Here is a 26,423-nt window from a genome sequence, read left to right on the forward strand (position 1 = left end):
TAAATATTTTTTGATATGATAAAAGTTTTAAAACGTGCCGACTGGTGCCCGTGCGCCTGAGAAAATGAGGCAATTTGAAGAGCCTTCCCGAGCCAGCGCAAATCGGCATAAACTCGCAATGTCGACCTGGGGGGGGGCGTGGCCATAATTGTGGGCGGGGCCTGATCCGAGCGACTTGAATCTTGAACCAGCGTAAAAGATCGCGGAAAACACCAGCGTGAGTGGTTTTGGGCGTAACTCACTCACGGTTAAAACTCCCCCAATCTTTTACGCTGGCTCGGTCGATTTCCTCCCGGATTTTGCGGCTATTACTGGGGTAAACAAGCGGAAACTCGATCCCCAGAACGCATAACTTTAAAACAGGGACTTAATTACGCCTGCAATCCCTGGTCCAATTATCTCCCACACTCTGACCCTGTTTCACCCCGGAGATTACACTTGGTCTTTGACTCACCGTGTGGAACGTCACAGGAGATCGATGAGTATATATTTTAATTTTCCTGGTAGGGGACGAAGGGCAGAAACACCTCTTGACATTAATAGTATGTGCAACCGGACATTCTCACCTAAAAGAGGGGTGGCTCCCTATTCCTTCTAACAGTATAAAGGAAATAAAACGTAATCAGAAAAGAATAGTACTGAAGTAACTACTAAGCATGCTGACAGACAACGTGGCATTTGAAAAAAGCAAAGCTTTATGAAGTATTTGCAAATATAGATAGGGTGAGATGAAGAGAGGTGGAAGGAGGCTCGTCTGGAGCATAAACATCGACACAGACTCGTTGGGCTGATTGGCCTGCTGCTGTTCTGTACATTCCATGTAATTCTATATAATATAAACTTCAACTCAAAATAAGTCTGCTTCTTGGAACTGTTATGTAACCAATGCTGCCTGTTATTCAATTGGTGGGAATAAGTCAACTAGGGATCACGTCCAAATTCTGAAAGCTCCGCTCTGCTGCCTGCTCATTACCCCTGACATCTCAGATCAGAAAACACGTCCAGGATGGCAATCTGACAGTCTCCTCCACCCTGTCAGACAGAGACGGCCGAAGTCAGTCAGTTAGAGGCATATCGGGATGGGTAAGGGAATAAAGAACGGCATTTTATGAAACTCTCTTAGACTAGAGTGAATTCCCCGTTCCTCTCTGGGAAAATATCCGAGTAGTTTTTAGCACCCACCTCTGCCAGATAAAAGATATCGTATTGGCTCTTGGAATTCTCTCCCTTGTAGTAATTGCTGGCGGCAACAATGACGTCGACAGCAACAATACTCAAGACGAACATGTGGAAAATGGAAGATTGCATCATTTTCTGAAAAATAGAGTAAAGGTTAGCTTTTAACATTACAGAAGGCAATTCAACAAATTGATTGTTAAACCTGTTCTTAATATACATAGGCTTTTATTTCCAGGACATGAGGTGCAATTTATCCAAAAGCATATGTTAAAAAAAAAATCCTTGGCTTTATTAATAGAAGTACAAAGTATGAAAGCAAGGAAGTTATGCTAAACCTCCATAAATCACTGGCTAGGCCTCAGCTGGAGTATTGTGGCCAATTCTGGGCACCACACTTCAGGAAGGATGTCAAGGCCTTGGAGAGGGTGCAGAGGAGGTTTACTGGAATGGTACCAGGGATGGGGGACTTCAGTTATGTGGAGAGACTGGAGAAGCTGGGATTGTTCTCCTTAGAGCAGAGAAGGTTAAGGGGAGATTTAATAGAGGTGTTCAAAATCACGAGGGGTTTTGAGAGAGTAAATAAGGAGAAACTGTTTCCACTGGCAGGAGGGTCGGTAACCAGAGGACACAGATTTAAGGCAATTGGCAAAAAAGCCAGGGGGGAGATGAGGAGAATTTTTTTTACGCAGTGAGTTGTTATGATCTGGAATGCACTGCCTGAAAGGGCGGTGGAAGCAGATTCAATAGTAACTTTCAAAAGGGAATTGAATATATACTCGAAAAGGAGAAGTTTGAAGGGCTATGGGGAAAAAGCAGAGGAGTGGAACTAATTGGACAGCTCTTTCAAAGAGCCGTCACAGGCACAATGGGCCGAATGGCCTCCTTTTGTGCTGTATGATTCTATGTACCAGTAGAAAAGAGTGAACAACACAATAAAGTGCACTCAAATCAAGCTGACATGAGCTTGGCAGGTTTGTTTAAAGTGAGCAGGTAAATAAGGGACAAAACCAGGAGCAGTGAAACTGAATCCATTATGTAAGCGAGCAACATCTCATCACTCACCAATGCCAATGTCATCACAATTATTAAAATACTTCTCATGTTATTTGAGAAAAAAAAAAAGTAATTCTCAAATGGGAATTAGAAATAAAACTTCCCATGGCGTTATCACACGAAACACACCCCCAGCCACTTGGAGACATGGTGACACAGAATTTTTTGTTGCCAAAGGTTTGGTCAAAGAGGTAGGTTTTAAGAAGTGTCTTCAAGGAGGAGAGAGAGGCGGAGAGGCTTAGGGAGGGAATTCCAGAGCTTAGGGCCCAGGCAGCTGAAGGCACGGCCGCCAATGGTGGAGCGATGGAAATCGGGGATGCGCAAGAGGCCAGAATTGGAGGAGCGCAGAGATCTCGGAGGGTTGTAGGGCTGGAGGAGGTTACAGAGAGAGAGAGGGAGGGGGCGAGGCCATGGAGGGATCTGAACACAAGGATGAGAATTTTAAAATCGAGGCGTTGCCGGACCGGGAATCAACTTAGGTCAGCGAGCGCAGGGGGTGATGGGTGAACGGGACTTGGAGCGAGTTAGGATACGGGCAGCAGAGTTCTGGATTAGCTCATGTTTACCGAGGGTGCAAGGTGGGAGTCCAGCCAGGAGAGCATTGGAATAGAGGAGTCTGGAGGCAACAAAGGCATGGATGAGGGTTTCAGCAGCAGATGGGCTGAGGCAGGGGCGCAGACGGGTGATGTTACGGAGGTGGAAGTAGGCGGTCTTGGTGATGGAGCGGATATGGGGTCGGAAGCTCAGCTCAGGGTCCAATAGGTCGCCCCGGTTGCGAACGATCTGGTTCAGCCTCAGACGGTGGCCAGGGAGGGGGATGGAGTCGGTGACGAGGGAACATTAGGTGTGCAGGGCAGGCTCCTGGCGGGATCCCCACCGCCTCGAGAGAGTCTGGTGTTGCTGGGGTGGAGGAAGCTGGGAATGCCGCAACAAGACCAGTGCCGATGAGGCAGACACAATTTAAAGGAGGCATAAAAGCTCCAAAGAAGAGGGCTGGAGGTTGCTTTTTTTTCGGCCTTGGCTAAGTCCAAGCCTTAGAAAAGTGAGTGGTCGGGGCTTAAATGGAAAAGAACGAACGAACTTGCATTTAAATAGCGTCTTTCACAGCCTCAGGACGTCCCAAAGTGCCTTACAGCCAATGAAGTACTTTTGAAGCGTAGTCACTGTTGTAATGTGGGAAACCTGGCAGCCAATTTGCGCACAGCAAGATCCCACAAACAGCAATGTGATAATGACCAGATAATTTGTTTTAGTGATGTTGGTTGAGGGATAAATATTGGCTCAGGACACCGGGGAGAACTCCCCTGCTCTTCTTCGAAATAGTGGCTGTGGGATCTTTTAAGTCCTCCCGAAGGGACAGAAGGGGCCTCGGTTTAATGTCTCATCCAACAGTGCAGCGCTCCCTCAGTACCTCACTGGGAGCGTCAGCCTGGATTATGTGCTCAAGTCTCTGGAGTGGGACTTGAACCCATAATCTTCTGACGATAGTGTTACCCACTGAGCCACGGCTGACGCCTAGGGAGGGAGAGGAGCCCACAACTTGGCCATTTCCTCCACCTAGCACCCTCGGGGGTTCACCATAACAACTCCCGGGGTCTACCGAGACCCTTCGCCTACTGGGTTTTGCGATCAGTGGAGACAGTGGCGGGAAGAGGGAATTCTAGTGACTTTGTGGACCCTACCCCCCCAGCAGAGTTTACATGCAGCAGGTGATGGAAGGGATGGTTGACAGGTGTACCTGGCAGGCTAGGGCAACGGAGGTCAGCACGGGGGCGTCGCGAAAGGCCCCAGCTCCTGATTTTCCGTCGCTATCCCACCCAATTTCAGGCTAGATAGCAGAGGAAAATCCAGCACTCTCTCTGCACTAACAGAGGCGAGTTAGTCGAATTTCAAGTACGAATCTGTACCTTATTTACCGTGAAACCATGAGGAGCCCACTGCAGCAATTTCACAAATCATGAACTTTCTAATTGGGGACCTGGGTATTTCAAGCGATCGCCATGGTTATTAGATTTCCCAATGATTCTTGGCAGGTTTCTAATTTTTTTCTGCTCTTGTTACTCGTGAAGACATTATTTCTGTTGCTGCATATCAACCAAAAAAAAGATTTTTTGCAATGATAGTGCTGGGTTTTCCTTTGGGAAAGTAACACTTTCCTTCAGAAGTTAGGACTGTGGGGAATCTTGAGAACATGTTAGTTTTTCTGGGGTTCTCCCATGAGTGCGCCAGTATTTGTGGGTGGGGAGAGTTTGAAAACTAGTAATTATAAGTCTTCCAAATGTTTAAAAATGTGATTTTACCCTAGTTTTCCCGTGTGGATTCCAATCATCTGGCTGTTATAACTATACTTTTGCTCCAATTTTAGTTTATATGACAATTTACCTTCAGCTACAATCTCAAAAGCAAACGATGCATTATTTACATTTTCATACAAGGAAACGCAAAAACCGTATTCACAACTTCTGCAATAGTCACAATAGGCTGGGACTTGCTGGAGAAATAACGATGGGTTAACGACGCACGCCGTTATCAACGTGTAAATCGGCCAACGAGTTCAGGGGATTGAGAGAAACGCCGTTGAGTTGTAGATCTCCAGAACTTGCTGGTCGATTTACGCCGCTCCTCCGTTTGCTTCACACAAACGGCATCTCGCCCTCAACCTCCCCGTTATTTTTAAGAACTTGCTGGATTTGCACATTAATTGCCCGTTAAACTCGCCGCAGAAAGTTAAGTCTAATAATTAATAGCGTAGGTACTCTTTTAATAACGGGCTAATTGTTAATGACGGCCAATCAATCTCTTTGGCCCAGAAAGTGAACAATTTAAACTGTGGAGTCTCATTCCTTCAGGTCGTGAATTGTTGTGGAGATTATAAGAATTCCAAAGCTTAAATTTTTTTTCTTACTTTTCCTTCCTGTCTTTTTTCTCTCTCTCTTAATCCAATCTTTCTTTCCCTCTCTTTCTGTTCCTGATGTGACTCTAATTCACCCGATTTCCTTCTCCGTCGTTCCTCTGTTTCTTTCTCAATCCTTAAATCTCATTGTTTGAGATAGACTGTTGGTCCCGTCGTTCACTGAGGTCCCAGACGCCCCGTCTCCCTTCCCCGCCTCGTTATCAGCTCGCACTTCCAGCAAGTTACGCCGCAAATTATATTTGAGCTGAAGGGTGAGGGAATGGGTCTAAATAATGGCGCAAGCCACGAGATGCCCCACTCCAGCGAGATCTGGGCCGTTTCACTGGATCATTTTTGATCTACCCAGTGTGGTTACCTCATTTAATTGATTTAGTTCAGCAAACTGAAACATTCATTTTTTTTTTAGCATTGTTACAGTGTAACGTACTGTCTGCTGTGCTAGTAGGCAATTTAATAAAGTACTGATAATTTACAATTTTAGCACAAGTGTGGTCTGGGGATTAGAGAGATTTTCTTTCCCCCACTACATTTGTTAAATCATAAAAAAAACATAAACCTGGTTAAAAATGATCCATGCAATATAATAATTTATTGCATTTATATAGCACCTTTCACCACCTCAGGACGTCCCAAAGCGCTTTACAGCCAATGAAGTACTTTTGAAGTGTAGTCACTGTTGTAATGTAGGAATCGCGGCAGCCAATTTACGCACAGCAAGATCCCGCAAACAGCAACGAGATAATGACCAGATAATCTTTTTTTTTATTAAAAGTGATGTCGGTTGAGGGATAAAGATTGGCCCCGGACACCGAGGAGAACTCCCCCGCTCTTATATTATTATGGTATATAAATCAATTTGTCACGTGGCACAAAACTAGCATCGTGGATCAGTCGCCCGTTATAGAAACCGCTCGATTTTATTTCCAATGCTTGGCCGTGCAGTTTTAATTAATGTTTTTCCTACCCTTGCTGATTTGGTTAATAGGTAAGATGGGATTATTACTCTCTCAAATGGAAGTATAGTAATTTCACCTGGCTGGAGACCCCTGAGATTGTAGGCATGAACAAGTTTCACATCATTAATAGACATCATTACTAAGGATCATTAAAGTTAGTTTTACGACCAATTAAAAAATCTGGGGAGGCATATATTCACTTTCTGCGCATGTGTGGTAATCTGGGAAACCACATCACCCGATTATCATCCCAGATTAACAGATTTTCATGAACAGGTTTTTAAGAAGTTATAGTTAGTTCTCACATCTGTACCTAAAGATGATACAGGTCTATTATTTTAAAAATCCAATCTTCAGTTACCGGAGATGCACAAACATTGGGCCAGATGTTGCTGCGGCAGGGTGTCTAACAGAGCCTGCCGTTAGTTAGACTTGCCCCTTGCCCCTTTCAGCTCACAACAATTTTGCCCACAAAGTTGCTGGAAGTACGAGCTGATAACAGGGGCAGCGAAGGAAGCTGGGCATCTGGGACCCGAGTGAACAGGGCAAGCAACTGGGTATCTCCTTAACCGATCAGATCAAAGGATTGGGAAATAAACAGTGCAAGGACTGAGAATGAGGGTGAATTAGAGTCAAATCTGATACAGAAAGAGAAATAGAGAGAGGGAAAGAAAGATTGGATTAAGAGAGAGAAAAAAAGAGACAGAAAAGGAAAAGAAAAGAAAATTAAAAATTTGACATTTTTAAAATCTCCCCGAAAAATTCAAAACCTGAAGGAACGAGATTCCACGCTTGTAATAATTAATTTTCAGCGCCAGAGAGGTTGATTGGCAGTAATTAAAGCTTATCACGTTGTTAAAAGGGAACTTGCGCTTGTAATGACTAGACTTAAGTTCCTGTGGCGAGTTTAATGAGCAAAGTTCCTAAAAAAAGACGGGGAGGCCGAGGAGCGAGACGCCATTTCCGCAAAGCTGACAGCGGAGCGGCGCAACGCGGACAGAAACGTTTGGATTTTCACATTTAACCACTCCTGCCCCTCGCCTGAAGCTGCTGAACCCTTTACCCATCAATAATGACGAGCGCCATTAACCTCACCGTTATTTTGACGAGCAAATTCTAGCCCAACACATTTGTGCCATCAACACTGCACATATAGTATGCAGCATGCACAATGATGTCACAGATGCGATCGGTTATGCAGCTCTGGACCCGATTTTTGACAAGAAAACAATGGGAAATTTCAGGGGCGGGGGCTGGGGGGTTTCGGGTTTCTCAAATGCAGGAGGAAATCGATTTTCACTAACTCACCATCGAAGAAAAATCCAGGAATTTAGCAGTGGAAATCAGTAAAACCGGATGTTTCGTAATAACCAGGGACTAACAACAACTTGCATTTATATAGCGCCTTCAATGTAGCACAACGTCCCAAGGCGCTTCACAGGAGCGCAAATCAGACAAAATTTGACACCGAGCCACATGAGGCGATATTAGGACAGGTGACCGACCATAAGCTTGGTCAAAGAGGTAGGTTTTAAGGAGCGCCTTAAAGGAGGAGAGGTTTAGGGATGGAATTAGGGAGAGCTTAGGGTCTAGGCAGCTGAAAGCATGGTTGCCAATGGTGGAGCGATTAAAATCGGGGATGCACAAGAGGCCAGGATTGGAGGGGCTCAGTGCAGATTCACCAGAATGATACCAGGGCTAAAAGTGTTAAATTATAAGGTCAGGTTGCATAGACTAGGCTTGTATTCCCTCGAGTATAGAAAATTAAGGGGTGATCTAATTGAGGTGTTTAAGATGATTAAAAGGATTTGATAGGGTAGATAGAGGGAAACTATTTCCTCTGGTGGAGAGTCCAGAACAAGGGGGGCATAACCTTAAAATCAGAGCGAGGCCGTTCAGGGGTGATGTCAGGAAGCACTTCTTCACACAAAGGGAAGTGGAAATCTGGAACTCTCTCCCCCAAAAAGCTGTTGAGGCTGGGGGTCAATTGAAAATTTCAAAACTGAGATTGATAGATTTTTGTTAGGCAAGGATATTAAGGGTTACGGAACCAAGGCAGGTAGATGGAGTTAAGATACAGGTCAGCCATGATCTAAATGAATGGCGGAACAGGCTCAAGGGGCTGAATGGCCTCCTCCGGTTTCTATGTTCCCAGTAGCAATGTACCCATAAACATTTGCATATTCCTAGCTGGACTGAAGCAGAGGCAGTTTAAAAAAATGCAGAGATTTTCTGATCACGAAATCAAGAACAACACTAGTCGTTTGCTCTGACTATAGAGAATAGCGTATGTAGCTACTGACTCAAACACGTCTTTCAGTGAAACCATACAATTATGTTAATCATTCAACCGCTCCAGGCTTTTACAGTGATAGCTCCCAGAAACCAAACTACAAAGGTTTCTATTTCCCTAATGGCCACTTAATATTTTGCAATAAAAATTAATTCATCTTTTAAACTAACACAATATATGAAAATGATGCCAAGCTATTTATTTTCACAGGTCAATTAGCTGAGATATCTCACATCGCTACTGCGTTAATTTATGATAATTTTATGCTCTTGTTTCACAAGTCTGGCAGAAAAGTATTGACTTGTTTCAATGTGAAAATACTGACACAGATTTCATTCTTCTGAATTTATCCTTACTGTATCTGAAGGGTTTACACAAGGAAAAAAGTACTTTGCATTGATTATATTTCATTTGCATTGTTAATGAGTAAAGATGAAAAAATGTGAGGCCTGAAACTCCAAATATGGCTGTAAACTACGTTACAGTTCCAGAGAGTCAATAGCAATAGAATTGCAGTGGTAAACTACTCTTAGTTACTTCAGCAAAGATAATTCCATAGAGATGCACTGAAACAGGATCAGTGATGTTCATTTATACATCAGCACAAAACAACGACGAACGTTGCTGTTTAAGTGTGAGGTGGTGCAAAAAGTGTGAGGTGGTGCAAAAAGTGTGAGGTGGTGCAAAAAGTGTGAGGTGGTGCAAAAAGTGTGAGGTGGTGCAAAAAGTGTGAGGTGGTGCAAAAAGTGTGAGGTGGTGCAAAAAGTGTGAGGTGGTGCATTTTGGTAGGAGGAATAAGCAGGCCACATACTCCTTGGGAAAGAAGAGTCTAAATGGGGTAGAGACGCAAAGGGATCGAGGGGCACAGATTCACAAATCATTAAAAGTAGTGATGCAGGTTAACAAGGCCATAAAGAAAATGCAAACAAGGCACTGGGTTTCATTTCTAGAGCAACAGAATTAGAATCAGTGGTTTTAGTCTGTACGCAGCACACAGCGATGTAGTGTGATCGGACAGCATGGTGGGCATTCCACATATTCTCAAATAAACAATTTGGCATCAATTGTTAGACCTGGGCTACACCACTGTAAAATATATAGATCCATGTTTAGGAAGGATTTCAAGGCCTTGGAGAGGGTGCAGAGGAGATTTACTGGAATGGTGCCAGGGATGAGGAACTTCAGTCACGTGGAGAGACTGGAGAAGCTGGGATTGTTCTCCTTAGAGCAGAGAAGGTAAAGGGGAGATTTAATAGAGGCGTTCAAAATTATGAGGGGTTTTGATAGGGTAAATAAGGAGAAACCGTTTCCACTGGCAGGAGGGTCGGTGACCAGAGGACACAGATTTCTGATAATTGGCAAAATATGCAGAGGGGAGATGAGAATTTTTTTTTTTTTAACGCAGCGAGTTATGATCTGGAATGCGCTGCCTGAAAGGGCGGTGGAAGCAGATTCAATAATAACTTTCAAAAGGGAATTGGATAAATACTTCAAAAGGAAAAATCTGCAGAACTATGGGGAAAGAGCAGGGAGAGAGGGACTAATTGGATAGCTCTTTCAAAGAGCCAGCACAGACACGATGGGATGAATGGTCTCCGTCTGAGCTGTATCATTCTATGATTCTATGAGTTCAGAATGTCAGAATAGTTCCCGTACAGTAAACTTTGAACAGGGTAAGCGCAAGTAGGGCAGGAGATACAAGGACATACTCAAGTACAATGTCAAGCTATGTAACGTCAACCCAGCAGATGAGAAAATCTTATGGCTGAACGCACAAGCTGGTGAGCAGAAATACATGACTGTGTCAGCTAGTATGAGCACCAGTGCATGGATCACCTGAAGGGGAAACAACAGCACTGGAATAGTGATCAGCAGCAAGCTGTCGATCCTCGAGGGGCGGTTTGGGTCTGTGAAATATGTGGGAGAGCTTTCCCCTCCTGTATCAGGCTTATCGTCAGCACATTCATCTACCTGAGAGGGCAGACAGGGCCTCGGTTTAACGTCTCATCCGAGAGATAAGAACATAAGAAATAGGAGCAGGAGTAGGCCAATCAGCCCCTCGAGCCTGCTCCGCCATTCAATAAGATCATGGCTGATCTGATCCTAACCTCAAATCTAAATTCATGTCCAATTTCCTGCCCGCTCCCCGTAACCCCTAATTCCCTTTACTTCGAGGAAACTGTCTATTTCTGTTTTAAATTTATTTAATGATGTAGCTTCCACAGCTTCCTGGGGCAGCAAATTCCACAGACCTACCACCCTCTGAGTGAAGAAGTTTCTCCTCACGTCAGTTTTGAAAGAGCAGCCCCTTATTCTAAGATTATGCCCCCTAGTTCTAGTTTCACCCATCCTTGGGAACATCCTTACCGCATCCACCCGATCAAGCCCCTTCACAATCTTATATGTTTCAATAAGATCGCCTCTCATTCTTCTGAACTCCAATGAGTAGAGTCCCAATCTACTCAACCTCTCCTCATATGTCCACCCCCTCATCCCCGGGATTAACCGAGTGAACCTTCTTTGTACTGCCTCGAGAGCAAGTATGTCTTTTCTTAAGTATGGAAAAGATGGCACCTCCAACAGTGCAGCACTCCCTCGCTACTGCACTGGGAGTGTCAGCCTAGATTATGTGCTCAAGTCTCTGGAGTGGGACTTGAACCCATAAAGAGAACTGATTCTCTTTCTGGCTCAGTGGGTGTAGTGTCAGTCGTGGCTCAGTGGGTAGCACTCTGGCCTCCGGGTCAGAAGGTGGTGGGTTCAAGTCCCACTCCAGAGACTTGAGCACATAATCTAGGCTGACACTCCCAGTGCAGTAGCGAGGGAGTGCTGCACTGTTGGAGGTGCCATCTTTTCCATACTTAAGAAAAGACATACTTGCTCTCGAGGCAGTACAAAGAAGGTTCACTCGGTTAATCCCGGGGATGAGGGGGTGGACATATGAGGAGAGGTTGAGTAGATTGGGACTCTACTCATTGGAGTTCAGAAGAATGAGAGGCAATCTTATTGAAACATATAAGATTGTGAAGGGGCTTGATCGGGTGGATGCGGTAAGGATGTTCCCAAGGATGGGTGAAACTAGAACTAGGGGGCAGAATCTTAGAATAAGGGGCTGCTCTTTCAAAACTGAGGTGAGGAGAAACTTCTTCACTCAGAGGGTGGTAGGTCTGTGGAATTTGCTGCCCCAGGAAGCTGTGGAAGCTACCTCATTAAATAAATTTAAAACAGAAATAGACAGTTTCCTAGAAGTAAAGGGAATTAGGGGTTACGGGGAGCGGGCAGGAAATTGGACATGAATTTAGATTTGAGGTTAGGATCAGATCAGCCATGATCTTATTGAATGGCGGAGCAGGCTCGAGGGGCCGATTGGCCTACTCCTGCTCCTATTTCTTATGTTCTTATCTCTCGGATGAGACATTAAACTAAGGCCCTGTCTGCCCTCTCAGGTAGATGTAAAAGATCCCATGACACTATTTCGAAGAAGAGCAGGGCAGTGTCCTGACCAATATTTGTCCCTCAACCAACATCACTAAAAAACAGATTGTCTGGTCATCATCTCATTGCTGTTTGTGGGACCTTGCTGTGCCACATTTCCTACAGTGACTATATTTCATTGGCTGTAAAGTGTTTTGGAACATCCTTAGGTCATGAAAGGTGCTATAGAAAGGCAAGTCTTTCTTTTTATTTTTTTTATAAGGGTGGTCAAGTCATCAGGACTATTATCAATCAACCAACTACCATAATTTGGTCTGTAGTTTAATCTTTTGGCTACGATTATAAGGCAATTAGCAAAAAAATCAGAGGGGAGATGAGGAAAAAAAATTTTACGCAGCGAGTTGTTGTGATCTGGAATGTGCTGCCTGAAAGGGCGGTGGAAGCAGATTCAATAATAACATTCAAAAGGGAATTGGATAAATACTTGCAAAGGAAAAATTTGCAGGGCTATGGGGAAAGAGCAGGGGGAGTGGGTCTAATTGGACAGCTCTTTCAAAGAGCCGGCACAGGCACGATGGGCCAAATGGCCTCCTTCTGTGCTGTAAGATTCTATGATTCGGTGTAATCTCAATTATTTCTGTTCAGCTTTCAGATAGCATGTTATACTGAAATGGCCATATGCTGTAATTGAAAATGATTAGTTCTTGTGCTTTAGGCACCTTTCAACAGACTGGAACAAAGAACACAAGTTTCTTGGCACCTATACTCCATCTGATTTTTTTCCCCTTTTGCATAGAGAGAATAAATTGCTGAGAATCCTGTGAAATTCCAGTGGCAATACTGAATGGACTTTTCTCCGATCTTTAGAATCATACAGCACAGAAGGAGGCTATTCAGCCCGTCGTGCCTGTGCTGGCTCTTTTGAAAGCACTATCCAATTAGTCCCACTTCCCATAGCCCTGCAATGTTTTCCCCTTCAAGTATTTATCCAATTCCCTTTTGAAAGTTACTATTGAATCTGCTTCCACCGCCCTTTCAGGCAGCGCATTCCAGATCATCACAACCCGCTGCGTAAAAAAAAATTCTCCTCATCTCTCCTCTGGTTCTTTTTCCAATTATCTTAAATCTGTGTCCTCTGGTTACCGACCCTTTTGCCAGTGGAAACAATTTCTCCTTATTTACTCTATCAAAACCGTTCATAATTTTAAACACTTCTATTAAATCTCCCCTTAACCTTCTTTGCTCTAAGGAGAACAATCCCAGCTTCTCCAGTCTCTCCACATAACTGAAGTCCCTCATCCCTGGTATCATTTTCGTAAATCTCATCTGCACCCTCTCCGAGCATAACAAGCAGTTTAATGTGCAGCTGTGAGAATGAGGTCGATTCCAGGCTCTGATGTGTTATAACTATCAGGAAAGATTGAACAGGCTGGGGCTACTTTCTCTAGGAAAGAGAAGACAGAAGGGTGACCTGATAGAGGTCTTTAAAATTATGAAGGGGTTTGATAGGGTGGACGTAGAGAAGATGTTTCCTCTTGTGGGGGAGACCAGAACTAGGGGCCATAAATATAGACAGTCACTAATAAATCCAATAGGGAATTCAGGAGAAACTTCTTTACCCAGAGAGTAGTGAGAATGTGGAACTCGCTACCACAAGGAGTAGCAAAGAACCACCAAATGAATAATAGAGGGAGAAAATAAATTATGAGAGTAAACTAGCAAGAAATATAAAAACTGACAGTAAAAGCTTCTACAAGTATATAAAAAGGAAGAGGGTAGCTGAAGTAAACATTGGTCCTTTAGAGGATGAGACTGGGGAAATAATAATGGAAAACAAGGAAATGGCAGAGGAATTGAACAGATATTTTGTCTCTGTCTTCACAGTAGAAGACACTAATAACATACCAATAATAGTAGAAAATCAAGGGGCAAAGGGGAGGGAGGAACTAAAAACAATCACTATCACTGGAGAAAAAGTACTAGGCAAACTAATGGGTCTAAAGGCTGACAAGTCCCCTGGACCTGATGGCTTGCATCCAAGGGTCTTAAAGGAAGTGGCTACAGAGATAGTGGATGCATTAGTTGTAATCTTCCAAAATTCACTAGATTCTGGAAAGGTCTCAGCAGATTGGAAAACCGCAAACGTAACACCCCTACTCAAGAAGGGAGTGAGACAGAAAGCAGGTAACTATAGACCAGTTAGCCTAACATCTGTCATTGGGAAAATGATAGAATCCATTATTAAGGAAGTAGTAGCAGGACATTTGGAGACTCATAATACAATCAAGGAGAGTCAACATGGTTTTATGAAGGGGAAATCATGTCTGACAAATTTATTAGAGTTCTTTGAGGAAGTAACGGGCAGGGTGGATAAAGGGGAAACAATGGATGCAGTATATTTGGATTTCCAAAAGGCATTCGATAAGGTGCCACATAAAAGATTACTGCACAAGATAAGAGCTCATGGTGTTGGGGGTAATATACTGGCATGGATAGAGGATTGGCTAACTAACAGAAAACAAAGAGTCGGGATAAAAGGGTCATTTTCAAAATGGCAATCTGTAACTAGTGGGGTGCCGCAGGGATCAGTGCTGGGGCCTCAACTATTTACAATATATATCAATGACTTGGATGAAGGAACAGAGTGTCTTGTGGCCAAATTTGCTGCTGATACAAGGATAGATAGAAAAGCAAGTTGCGATGAGGACACAAAGTGTCTGCAAAGGGATATTGACAGGTTAAGCGAATGGGCAAAAATTTGGCAGATGGAATATAATGTGGGAAAATGTGAAGTCATCCACTTTGGGAGGAAAAATAAAAAAGCAAAATATTATTTGAATGGAGAAATACTACAAAATGCTGCGGTACAGAGGGATCTGGGTGTCCTCGTACATGAAACACAAAAAGTCAACATACAGGTGCAGCAGGTAATCCGGAAGGCAAACGGAATATTGGCCTTTATTTCTAGGGGGATGGAGTATAAAAGCAGGGAAGTCATGCTACAACTGTACAGAGTGCTGGTGAGACCACATCTGGAGTACTGCGTACAGTTCTGGTGCCCTTATTTAAGGAAGGACATACTTGCATTGGAGGCAGTTCAGAGAAGGTTCACTAGGTTGATTCTGGGTATGGAAGGGTTGTCTTATGAGGAAAGATTGAACAGGTTGGGTCTATACTCATTGGAGTTTAGAAGAATGAGAGGAGATCTTATTGAAACATCCAAGATTCTGAGGGACTCGATAGGGTAGATGCTGAGAGGATGTTACCCCTCATGGGGGAATCTAAAACTCGGGGGCATAGTCTCAGAATAAGGGGTCGCCCGTTTAAGACGGAAATGAGGAGGAATTTCTTCTCCCAGAGGGTCGTGGATCTTTGGAATTCTTTACCTCAAAAAGCTGTGGAGGCTGAGTCATTGAATACATTCAAGACTGAGTTAGACAAATTTTTGATCAGCAAGGATATGGGGAAAGGGCGGGAAAGTGGAGTTGAGGTAAAAATCAGATCAGCCATGATCTCATTGAATGGCGAAGCAGGCTCGAGGGGCCGAATGGCCTACTCCTGCTCCTATCTCTTATGGTCTCATACGAGGCAAATAGCATAGATACATTTAAGGGGAAGCTAGATAAATACACGAGGGAGGAAGGAATAAAAGGGAATGCTGATAGGCTGAGATGAAGAGGGGTGGGAGGAGGCTCGTGTGGAGCATAAACACCGGCACAGACCAGTTGGGCCGAATGGCCTGTTTCTGTGCTGTAAATCTGTGTAACATCAATAACGTACGTGACATGCGAATCATTGAACTTTCTCCTGTTAATTTTATATCAATCAGGTTTTCTGTTGAAAGTCAGTAATCTGTTTAATGTGCTGCTTAAACCTGGGAGCACTGTTTCTGGTACCAGCATTTCTAAAAATAGGAGAAGAAAAAAATTGAAATTCAATTAAAATGATTGCTGTGGGGCTGTGATGAGACAAGCCGTCTGTCAGGTCTGGCGGTGGAATTATGAAGGTAGGAGTCTAGGGAGAGAGAGAAAGCCATGTCAGGACAGCACCAGCCTGGGAGACAGCAGTCAGTTTAATATGCACCATCTCCCTCTTCTTACTAATGACAGGATGCTCACATTAATACTCAGTCTGACACATAGCAAAGCTGTAAATATTATTTATCATGACTTTCTATATACTCTGCAATGAAATTCACTTTTGGGTTTTGGAAGCAGCTTTGCATAACTTGCAGTGTACGTGTTAATGACACTGTCAAAACCTGAGACTATCACTTCATTAAACACACACACAGCTTTTATATCTAACATTTTTGATGACTGTGGATAAATATCCTTATCTCAGTTACTTTGTCCCTAACAGTAGTGTAATGCTTTAATATATATATTAGTCCCTCATTCATTCACAAATGACAAGTAGGCCATAAAAAATGCAAACCAAGCACTGGAGTTCATTTCTAGAGGGATAGAATTGAAAAGCAGAGAAATTATGTTAAACTTGTGTAGAACCTCGGTTAGACCGCACTTGGAGCACTGAACAGTTCTGGTCTCCATATCATAAAAAGGATATAGAGACACTAGAGAGAGTGCAAAAAAGATTCACAAGGATGATACCAGAACTGAGAGATCATAACCATCGGAAAAGATTGAACAGGCTGGGGCTCTTTTCTCTAGAAAGGAGAAGGCTGAGGGGTGACCTGATAGAGATCCTTAAAATTATGAAGAGGTTTGAAAGGGTAGACGTAGAGATTTTGTTTCAGGGGGAGACCAGAACTAGGGGCCATAAATATAAGATAGTCACTAATAAATCCAATTGGGAATTCAGGAGTAACTTCTTTACCCAGAGAGTGGTGAGAATGTGGAACTGGCTACCATGGAGTAGTTGAGGCGAATAGCATAGATGCATTTAAGGGGAAGCTTGAGAAACACATGAGGGAGAAAGGAATAGAAGGATTCGCTAGTAAGGTTCGATGAAGTAGGGAGGGAGGAGGCTCGTGTGGAACATAATCACCGGCATAGTCCAGTTGGGCCGAATGGCCTGTTTCTGTGCTGTAAATTCTATGTAATTCTACGTAATTAGAACTCCCGTTAATTAAGATGATTGTTGATATTAGGTGTCCTGCTTACATTATTCAAATTAGCAGTGAAATTATTTGACCATCCATTATGTTGCAAATATCAAAATACTGTTTGTTGCTGGAAATCTGAAATATAAACAGAAATTGCTTTAAACACTCAGCAGGTCAGGCAGCATCTGTGGAGAGAGGAAGGCAGGGTTAGTGTACTGGGGGGTGTCGTTCTGAAAGAGCAGATGAGTATACTGCCTTAAGGGAAAATGGAGAGGATGTTGAACAGATGTTACAAATGCTGCGAAAATCAAAGTAATTCACTTATTCCGAATGTATTTTTAAATTACTTTTTTTTTTAAACCTGATTAAATTTACAAATATCAACATAAACTGACAGTGCATAATCAGTTCAGCATATCATCTTTACAAGAATAAATCAGAGCAATTTATGCTCATTTGAACAAAATGAACCGTAGGCTATTTTTCAGAATCAAAAGCTATCCAATTCAATATAATAATGCAGATGCCTAAGAAAATATTTTCTCAGATAACATCGATATACATTGTTATTCTATTTCTGACCATCCTGATATGGTTAGGTTCAAAATGCTTCTCCATTCTCTGCTAGCTATGTCCGATTATTTTAATTAAATTTCTAATGACATGAGGAAAAACTTTTTTACGCAGCGAGTTGTGATGATCTGGAATGCGCTGCCTGAAAGGGCGGTGGAAGCAGATTCAATCGTGGCTTTCAAAAGGGAATTGGACAAGTTTTGGGTAAATCAAAAGGGGAAAAAAAATTGCAGGGCGAGGGAGAAAGAGCGGGGGAATGGAATTAAGTGGATTGCTCTTACAAAGAGCTGGCACAGGCTCGATGGGCCGAATAGCCTCCTTCTGTGCTGTAACCATTCTATGATTCTATGTCAATGGAAACTTTCCCTTTGATAGACCGAGTGCAACTCAACTCCAAACTACTCAATGATACACACATGAGAACATAAAGGCGTTCGACAGGGTAGATGTAGAGAAGATGTGTCCACTTGTGGGGAGTCCAAAACTAGGGGGTCATAAATATATGATAGTCACTAATAAATCCAATAGGGAATTCAGGAGAAACTTCTTTACCCAGAGATTGGTAAGACTGTGCAACTTGCTACTGTGTGGAGTAGTTGAGGCGAATAGCACAGATGCCTTTAATGGGAAGCTCGATAAATGCATGAGGGAGAAAGGAATAGAAGGATATGCTGATGGGGTTACATCGAGTGTACAGCACAGAAACAGGTCATTCGGCCCAACTGGTCCATGCCGGTGTTTATGCTCCACACGAGCCTCCTCCCTCCCGACTTCATCTCACCCTATCAGCATATCCTGCCGAAATTACTCCCAGATGTGGACACTGGGTGTAAAAGGTGAAAACATAAGATGTTCACAGGTCTGTTATTTCACCTCCTGAGGAGCACAAAGTTCACCAATATGCACTTAATTAAAAAGATTTTTTCACTTCATGAAACAGATTGAAATTAGGAATTTTATCTCATAACAAGAGGAGGGGTACTGGAGGGGATTCGATCGAGTAAATAAGGAGAAACGGTTTCCACTGGCAGGAGGGTCGGTAACCAGAGGACACAGATTAAAGATAATTGGTAAAAGAACCAGAGGCGAGATGAACATATATATAAAAATAGGAGCACGAGTAGGCCATTCGGCCCTTCGAGCCTGCTCCGCCATTCAATATGATCATGGCTGATCCTCTATCTCAACACCATATTCCTGCTCTCTCTCCATACCCCTTGATGCCTTTTGTATCTAGAAATCTATCTAGCTCCTTCTTAAATATATTCAGTGACTTGGCCTCCACAGCCTTCTGTTGTAGAGAATTCCACAGGTTCACCACCCTCTGAGTGAAGAAATTTCTCCTCATCTCAGTCCTAAATGTCCTACCCCGTATCCTGAGACTGTGACCCCTCGTTCTGGACCCCCCAGCCAGGGGAAACATCCTCCCTGCATCCAGTCTGTCCAGCCCTGTCAGAATTTTATATGTTTCAATGAGATCCCCTCTCATTCTTCTAAACTCGAGTGAACACAGGCCGAGTCAACCCAATCTCTCCTCATATGACAGTCCTGCCATCCCAGGAATCAGTCTGGTGAACCTTTGCTGCACACTCTCTATGGCAAGTATATCCTTTTCTTAGGTAAGGAGACCAAAAATGCACACAATACTCCAGGTGTGGTCTCACCAAGGCCCTGTATAACTGCAGTAAGACATCCTTGCTCATGTACTCAAATCCTCTTGCAATGACGACCAACATACCATTCGCCTTCCTAACTGCTTGCTGCACCTGCATGTTTGCTTTCAGTGACTGATGTACAAGGACACCCAGGTCCCTTTGTACATCAACATTTCCCAATCTATCACCATTTAAATAATACTCTGCCTTTCTGTTTTTACAACCAAAGTGGATAACTTCACATTTATCCACATTATACTGCACCTGCCATGTATTTGCCCACTCACCCAACTTGTCCAAATCGCCTTGAAGCCTCTTTGCATCCTCCTCACAACTCACAATCCCACCTAGTTTTCTGTCATCAGCAAACTTGGAAATATTACGTTTGGTTCCCTCATCCAAATCATCTAAATATTGTGAATAGCTGGGGCCCAAGCACTGATCACTGCGGTACCCCACTAGTCACTAACTACCACCCCAAAAAAGACCCATTTATTCCTACTCTCTGTTTCCTGTCTGTTAACCAATTCTCAATCCATGCCAGTATATTACCCCCAATCCCATGTGCTTTAATTTTGCACACTAACCTCTTATGTGGGACTTTATCAAAGGCCTTCTGAAAATCCAAATAAACAACATCCACTGGTTCTCCCTTATCTATTCTACCAGTTACATCCTCAAAAAACTCCAGTAGGTTTGTCAAACATGATTTCCCTTTCATAAATCCATGTTGACTTTGTCTAATCCCGTTGATATTTTCTAAGTGTCCTGTTATCACATCCTTAATAATAGACTCTAGCATTTTCCCTACTACTGATGTTAGGCTAACTGGTCTGTACTTCCCTGTTTTCTCTCTCCCTCCTTTTTTAAATAGTGGGGTTACATTTGCCACCCTCCAATCTGCAGGAACTGTTCCATAATCTATAGAATTTTGGAAGATGACAACTAATGCATCCACTATTTCCATGGCTACCTCTTTTAGTACTCTGGGATGCAGATTATCAGGCCCTGGGGATTTATCGTCTTTCAGTCCCATTAATTTCTCCAGCACTATTTTTTTACTAATACTAATTTCCTTCAATTCCTCCTGCTCACTAGTCCCTTGGTTCCCTAACATTTCTGGGAAGTTATTTGTGTCCTCTTCCGTGAAGACAGAACCAAAGTATTTGTTTAATTGCTCTGCCATTTCCCTGTTCTCCATTATAAATTCTCCTGTTTCTGACTGTACGGGACCTACATTTGTCTTCACTAATCTTTTTTTTTACATACTTGTAGAAGCTTTTACAGTCCATTTTTATGTTCCTTGCAAGTTTACTCTCATACTCTATTTTTTCCCCTCTTAATCAATCTCTTGGTCCTTTTTTGCTGAATTCTAAACTGCTCCCAATCCTCAGGCTTGCTACTTTTTCTGGCAACTTTCTATGACTCCTCTTTGGATCTAATACTATCCTTAATTTCTTTTGTTAGCCATGGTTGGGCCGCATTTCCTTTTGTGTTTTTGCGCCAGAAAGGAATGTATAATTGTTGTAATTCATGCATTCGTTCCTTAAATGTTAGCCATTGCCTATCCACCGTCATGCCTTTTAATAAATCTTCCCAATCTATCAAAGTCAACGCACTCCTCATACCTTCATAGTTTCCTTTGTTTAGATTTAGGACCCTAGTTTCGGATTGGACGACTTCACCTTCCACCTCAATGAAGAATTCTATCATGTTATGGTCACTCTTCCCTAAAGGACCCCGCACAACAAGATTATTAATTAACCCCTTCTCATTGCACAATACCCAATCTAGGATAGCCTGTTCCCTGGTTGGCTCCTCAACATACTGATCTAAAAAACCATCTCGTACACACTCCAGGAATTCATCCTCCACAGTATTATTGCTAAATTGGTTTGGCCAGTCTATATGTGGATCAAAGTCACCCATGATTACTGTAGTACCCTTGTTACATGCATCTCTAATTTCCTGTTTGATGCCGGAACATTTAGATAAGCATAATTTAATAGGACAAAGTCAGCATGGCTTTACGAAGGGGAAGTCATGTCTGACAAATTTGCTTGAGTTCTTTGAGGATATAACGTACAGGGTGGATAAAGGGGAACCAGTGGACATAGTGTATTTAGACTTCCAGAAGGCATTCGACAAGGTGCCACATAAAAGATTATTACTTAAGATAAAAAATCACGGGATTGGGGGTAACATTCTGGCATGGGTGGAGGATTGGTTATCGAACAGGAAGCAGAGAGTTGGGATAAATGGTTCATTTTCGGACTGGCAACCAGTAACCAGTGGTGTTCCACAGGGGTCGGTGCTGGGTCCCCAACTCTTTACAATCTATATAAACGATTTGGAGGAGGGGACCGAGTGCAACATATCAAAATTTGCAGATGATACAAAGATGGGAGGGAAAGTAGAGAGTGAGGAGGACATAAAAAACCTGCAGGGAGATATAGACAGGCTGGGTGAGTGGGCGGAGATTTGGCAGATGCAATATAATATTGGAAAATGTGAGGTTATGCACTTTGGCAGGAAAAATCAGAGAGCAAGTTATTTTCTTAATGGCGAGAGACTGGAAAGTACTGCAGTACAAAGGGATCTGGGGGTCCTAGTGCAAGAAAATCAAAAAGTTGGTATGCAGGTGCAGCAGGTGATCAAGAAAGCCAACGGAATGTTGGCTTTTATTGCTAGGGGGATAGAATATAAAAACAGGGAGGTATTGCTGCAGTTATATAAGGTATTGGTGAGACCGCACCTGGAATATTGCATACAGTTTTGGTCTCCATACTTAAGAAAAGACATACTTGCTCTCGAGGCAGTACAAAGAAGGTTCACTCGGTTAATCCCGGGGATGAGGGGGTGGACATATGAGGAGAGGTTGAGTAGATTGGGACTCTACTCATTGGAGTTCAGAAGAATGAGAGGCGATCTTATTGAAACATATAAGATTGTGAAGGGGCTTGATCGGGTGGATGCGGTAAGGATGTTCCCAAAGATGGGTGAAACTAGAACTAGGGGGCATAATCTTAGAATGAGGGGCTGCTCTTTCAAAACTGAGATGAGGAGAAACTTCTTCACTCAGAGGGTGGTAGGTCTGTGGAATTTGCTGCCCCAGGAAGCTGTGGAAGCTACATCATTAGATAAATTTAAACAGAAATAGACAGTTTCCTAGAAGTAAAGGGAATTAGGGGTTATGGGGAGCGGGCAGGAAATTGGACATGAAGCTGAGTTCGGATCGGTCAATGCCCTGTGGGTGGCGGAGAGGGCCCAGGGGCTGTGTGGCCGGGTCCTGCTCCTACTTCTTGTGTACTTTAGATTTGTGGTTGGGATCAGATCAGCCATGATCTTATTGAATGGCGGAGCAGGCTCGAGGGGCCGATTGGCCTACTCCTGCTCCAATTTCTTATGTTCTTATGTTCTTATGTCCCCTACATTACCACTACTGTTGGGAGGCCTATAGACAACTCCCACCAGTGTTTTCTGCCCCTTGGTGCTTCTTAACTCCACCCAGACTGATTCTACATCTTGATTTTCTGAGCCAATATCCTTTCTCACTATTGCTCTGATTTCATCCTTTACTAACAATGCCACCCCACCTCCTTTTCCTTTTTGCCTGTCCTTCCTAAATATCGAATACCCTTGGATATTCAGCTCCCAGCCTTGGTCACCCTGCAGCCATGTCTCTGTAATTGCAATTATATCATATCCGTTTACATCTATTTGTGCTGTTAATTAGTCTACTTTATTACGTCTGCTTCGTGCATTCAGATACAGTGCCTTTAGATTTGTCTTTTTAACATTTTTAGACATCTTATCATTTTTTTGTACTATGGCCCAATTTGTCTTATTACCATTTTTTCTTACCCGGACCCTATTTGTTAGTGCGCTCTTTTGTTTGTACGCTCTGTCCCTTCCTGACACAGTTTGGTTATCCTTACCCCAATCACTGTCCGCAACTGCTTCTTGGTCTTTTCTCTTTAGCATTCTAGATTTCTCTCCATTGGGACCCTCCCCCCCGCATTTAGTTTAAAGCCCTATCTACCTCCCTAGTTATTCGATTCGCTCGAACTCTGGACCCAGCACGGTTCAGGTGAAGCCCGTCCCAACGGAACAGCTCTCTCTTTCCCCAGTACTGGTGCAGGTGCCCCATGAATCAAAACCCACTTCTCCTACACCAATCTTTGAGCCACGCATTCATCTCTCTGATCTTATTTACCCTGTGCCAATTTGCTCGTGGCTCAGGTAATAATTATGCTCAAACTCTCTCAGCAGAACCTCTTTCTTAGTCTTACCTATGTCGTTGGTACCTACGTGGACCACGACAACTGGATCCTCCCCCTCCCACTCCAAGTTCTTCTCCAGCCCTGAGGAGATGTCCTTAACCCTGGCACCGGGTAGGCAACACAGCCTCCGGGACTCATGCTCCTGGCTGCAGAGAACAGTGTCTATCCCCCTAACTATACTGTCGCCTACTACAACCACCTTCCTTTTTATTCCCCCCACTTGAACGGCTTCCTGTACCCCGGTGCCATGGTCAGTTTGCTCGTCCTCCCCGCAGATTCAATAATAACTTTCAGAAGGAGATTGGATAAATACTTGAAAAGGAAAATTTGCAGGGCTGTGTGGAAAGAGCAGGGGGAGCGGGACTAATTGGATAGCTCTTTCAAAGAGCCGGCACAGGCACGATGGGCTGAATGGCCTCCTTCTGTGCTGTATAATTCTACGAGAAAACTGACGCTATTCGACTTATCCTTCAAGAACTGCGCTTCTTGCTGTCCAATCATGGAGAATGCAGACAACAAATACGGGGAGGTCGGCAGCACAAAACTTCCCCACGTCATTGGGAGGCATTTAAACAACTTACTTACAAATCGATACACTTCCCACTCTGCTCTTTTCAGAATATTACCCTGATACAATGCTATGAAAAATATCTGTCAGCCCGACTGTACGTTAGTCGTAGACTTTATTACCGAAATCCTAGTTTGGGAGGAAACACACACACATACGTTAATCAACCAGGGATCAAGGCCATACCTGCAAGCATGCTGGGGCTTTCCCCTGAGGCTTATTCACGTCCACAGCAACCAGCTGCCATCCCCCAGTGGCATCTTCATGAAACATCTACAGGGAAAAGACAATTCGGCTAACATACACACGTGCTTTAAATAACCAGAAATAGTACACAGATTCAATAACTTTTACAACACAGCTCTGTGGGTAGACTGGAGAAGCTGGGACTGTTCTCTTTAGAATAGGGAAGGTTAAGGGGGGATTTAGTAGAGGTGTTCAAAATTATGAAAGGGATTTTGATAGAGTAAAGAGGGAGAAACTGTTTCCACTGGCAGGAGGGTGAGTAACCAAAGCATATGAAGTTAAGATAATTGGAAAAGAACCAGAGGGGGAGATGAAGAGAGATTTTTTTTACGCAGCGAGTTGTTATGATCTGGAATGCGCTGCCTGAAAGGGCGGTGGAAGCAGATTCAATGATAACTTTCAAAAGGGAATTGGATAGATACTTGAAAAGGAAAAATGTGCAGGGCTATGGGGAAAGAGCAGGGGGGGAAATGGGACTAATTGGATAGATCCTTCAAAGAGCCGGCACAGACCCGATGGGCCGAACGGCCTCCTTCTGTGCTCTATGATTCTAAGTCATGGAGTAGGTGAATTAGTTTGAGTCACTATTTTCACGTAGTGTTAATGCAGCCTACATGTTACTGCCAATCAGTGAACTCCTACAACAGATACATTACACCTGTTGGCACGTCGAAAAAGTAAAATTTTGCAAGTCAGCAGTACAGGGCTGGCTTTCCAAACACGCTCTGCCCGTGGAGAGACCTGCCTGCCGATCATTTGTACTTGAAAGTCTGGCCCTCATACATACAGGAGATTAAAAACAAATTAAACAATAAACACTGTCCTTCCGTAGCTATCAGTTATATTTTTTTTGTGTCAGAATGTAGCCTCTGCATATTACAAAAGCAAAATACTGCGGAGGCTGGAAATCTGAAATAAAAACAGAAAACATTCAAGCAGGTCAGGCAGCATCTGTGGAGCTTGCTGAGTGTTTCGTTTGATCCACAGATGCTGCCTGAGCTGCTTAGTGTTTCCAGCATTTTCAGTTTTCGTGCCTTTGCATATTACTCTGGTTAACGAGAGGGAAAAAAACTTTCATAACGCATCAGGTGTGAAAGACCCCAGAACAGGTGAACACTAATGGTGTTTGCGAGTTATGGCGTCTGGTCACAAAACTAAGGGAACGATCTATAGTTCGCTGTTTCTATTTAGTTGTTTTTAAATACATCTTTGAATTGGACCATTAAGTTAATTAAACGTGCTTTTCTTTTTGTTTTAACATTTTAGTGGCATGAACAGTCCTGGCTCTGGACAGCAAAATTATTCATGAAATAAAGTCAGAACAGATCACAAGTGAAATTGAATTATAGGCCAGGATTTTAACCGGGAGCTGGGATTGCCGACGGGAAATGCAGAAGTACGGATTTCCCGGACGTCCTTACGATTTTGATGTAAGGACGTCTTTTATTGTTTTTTTGTTGGAGCACAGCAAGGAAGAGGACACCTTCAGGTAAGTCTTAGATTGTATGGATGGAGGGCACGAGGGCATCGGAGGGGGGGGGGCGCGATCAGGTGTCAGTCACCCAGGGGGGGGGGAGATCAGTTGCCGGGGGGGGGGGGGGTGGGGGGTGTCAGGATCGGGGGTCAGCGATCGTTGGTGGATGGGGGTGATCATTGGGAGGGGGGGTTGCGATCAGCGATCTTTGGGTGGGCGGGGGGGGAACTCAGCGATCTTTGAGGCGCCCAGGGGCTGAAATCGCAAAACTTGAAAAAGATGGAGGCCTGCAGCCCCCTTGAAAGGTTTTAGCGAGCAACCCGCCTCCTGCGATTGGGTTGGTCGCCCGCCCCTCGTCCCGTCCCCGTGAAAACCGGAAATGGGCGGGTCGGGGGCGGGTCTGAAATTGTTGCAATTTTCAAGCCCCCCCCCCCCCCTGCCCCCAATCCACCCGTTTTTCCCTTTTAAAATCCTGCCCATAGTTATTCCTTCAAGTATGGAAAGCCACAATTGACGATCACTGGTTATGTGAATGGAACTCAGTCACTGCGGACAGATTCTGTTTAATGTACAGGTGCTGAAATCCTGGCAGAGATCTGAAAAAGTTATCTCAGCATCATTTTAAAAATCCATCACACAGAACTATGACTGAACTCTGATTCCGCTGGCGAATGTCCAATTTTATTTTTGGTGGAGGGGAGAGGGGTGGGTGTGTGGACTAATCAGGTG

General features: G+C 43.7%; 1 protein-coding gene across 1 annotated transcript in view; it reads right to left on the reverse strand.

The window, feature by feature from the left end:
- Positions 1-26,423, reverse strand: part of nalcn (sodium leak channel, non-selective) — a 182,781-nt gene that overhangs the window by 115,092 nt on the left and 41,266 nt on the right. The window contains exons 9-10 of the mRNA XM_067986611.1: positions 24,161-24,247; positions 1,183-1,314 (exon numbers count right to left, since the gene is read on the reverse strand). Of these exons, the coding sequence (XP_067842712.1) occupies positions 1,183-1,314; positions 24,161-24,247 (219 nt within the window). The remainder of the gene's footprint in view (positions 1-1,182; positions 1,315-24,160; positions 24,248-26,423) is intronic.

The sequence above is a fragment of the Heptranchias perlo genome, chromosome 6, assembly GCF_035084215.1.
Source record: "Heptranchias perlo isolate sHepPer1 chromosome 6, sHepPer1.hap1, whole genome shotgun sequence".
In the NCBI taxonomy this organism is placed as follows: Eukaryota; Metazoa; Chordata; class Chondrichthyes; order Hexanchiformes; family Hexanchidae; genus Heptranchias; species Heptranchias perlo.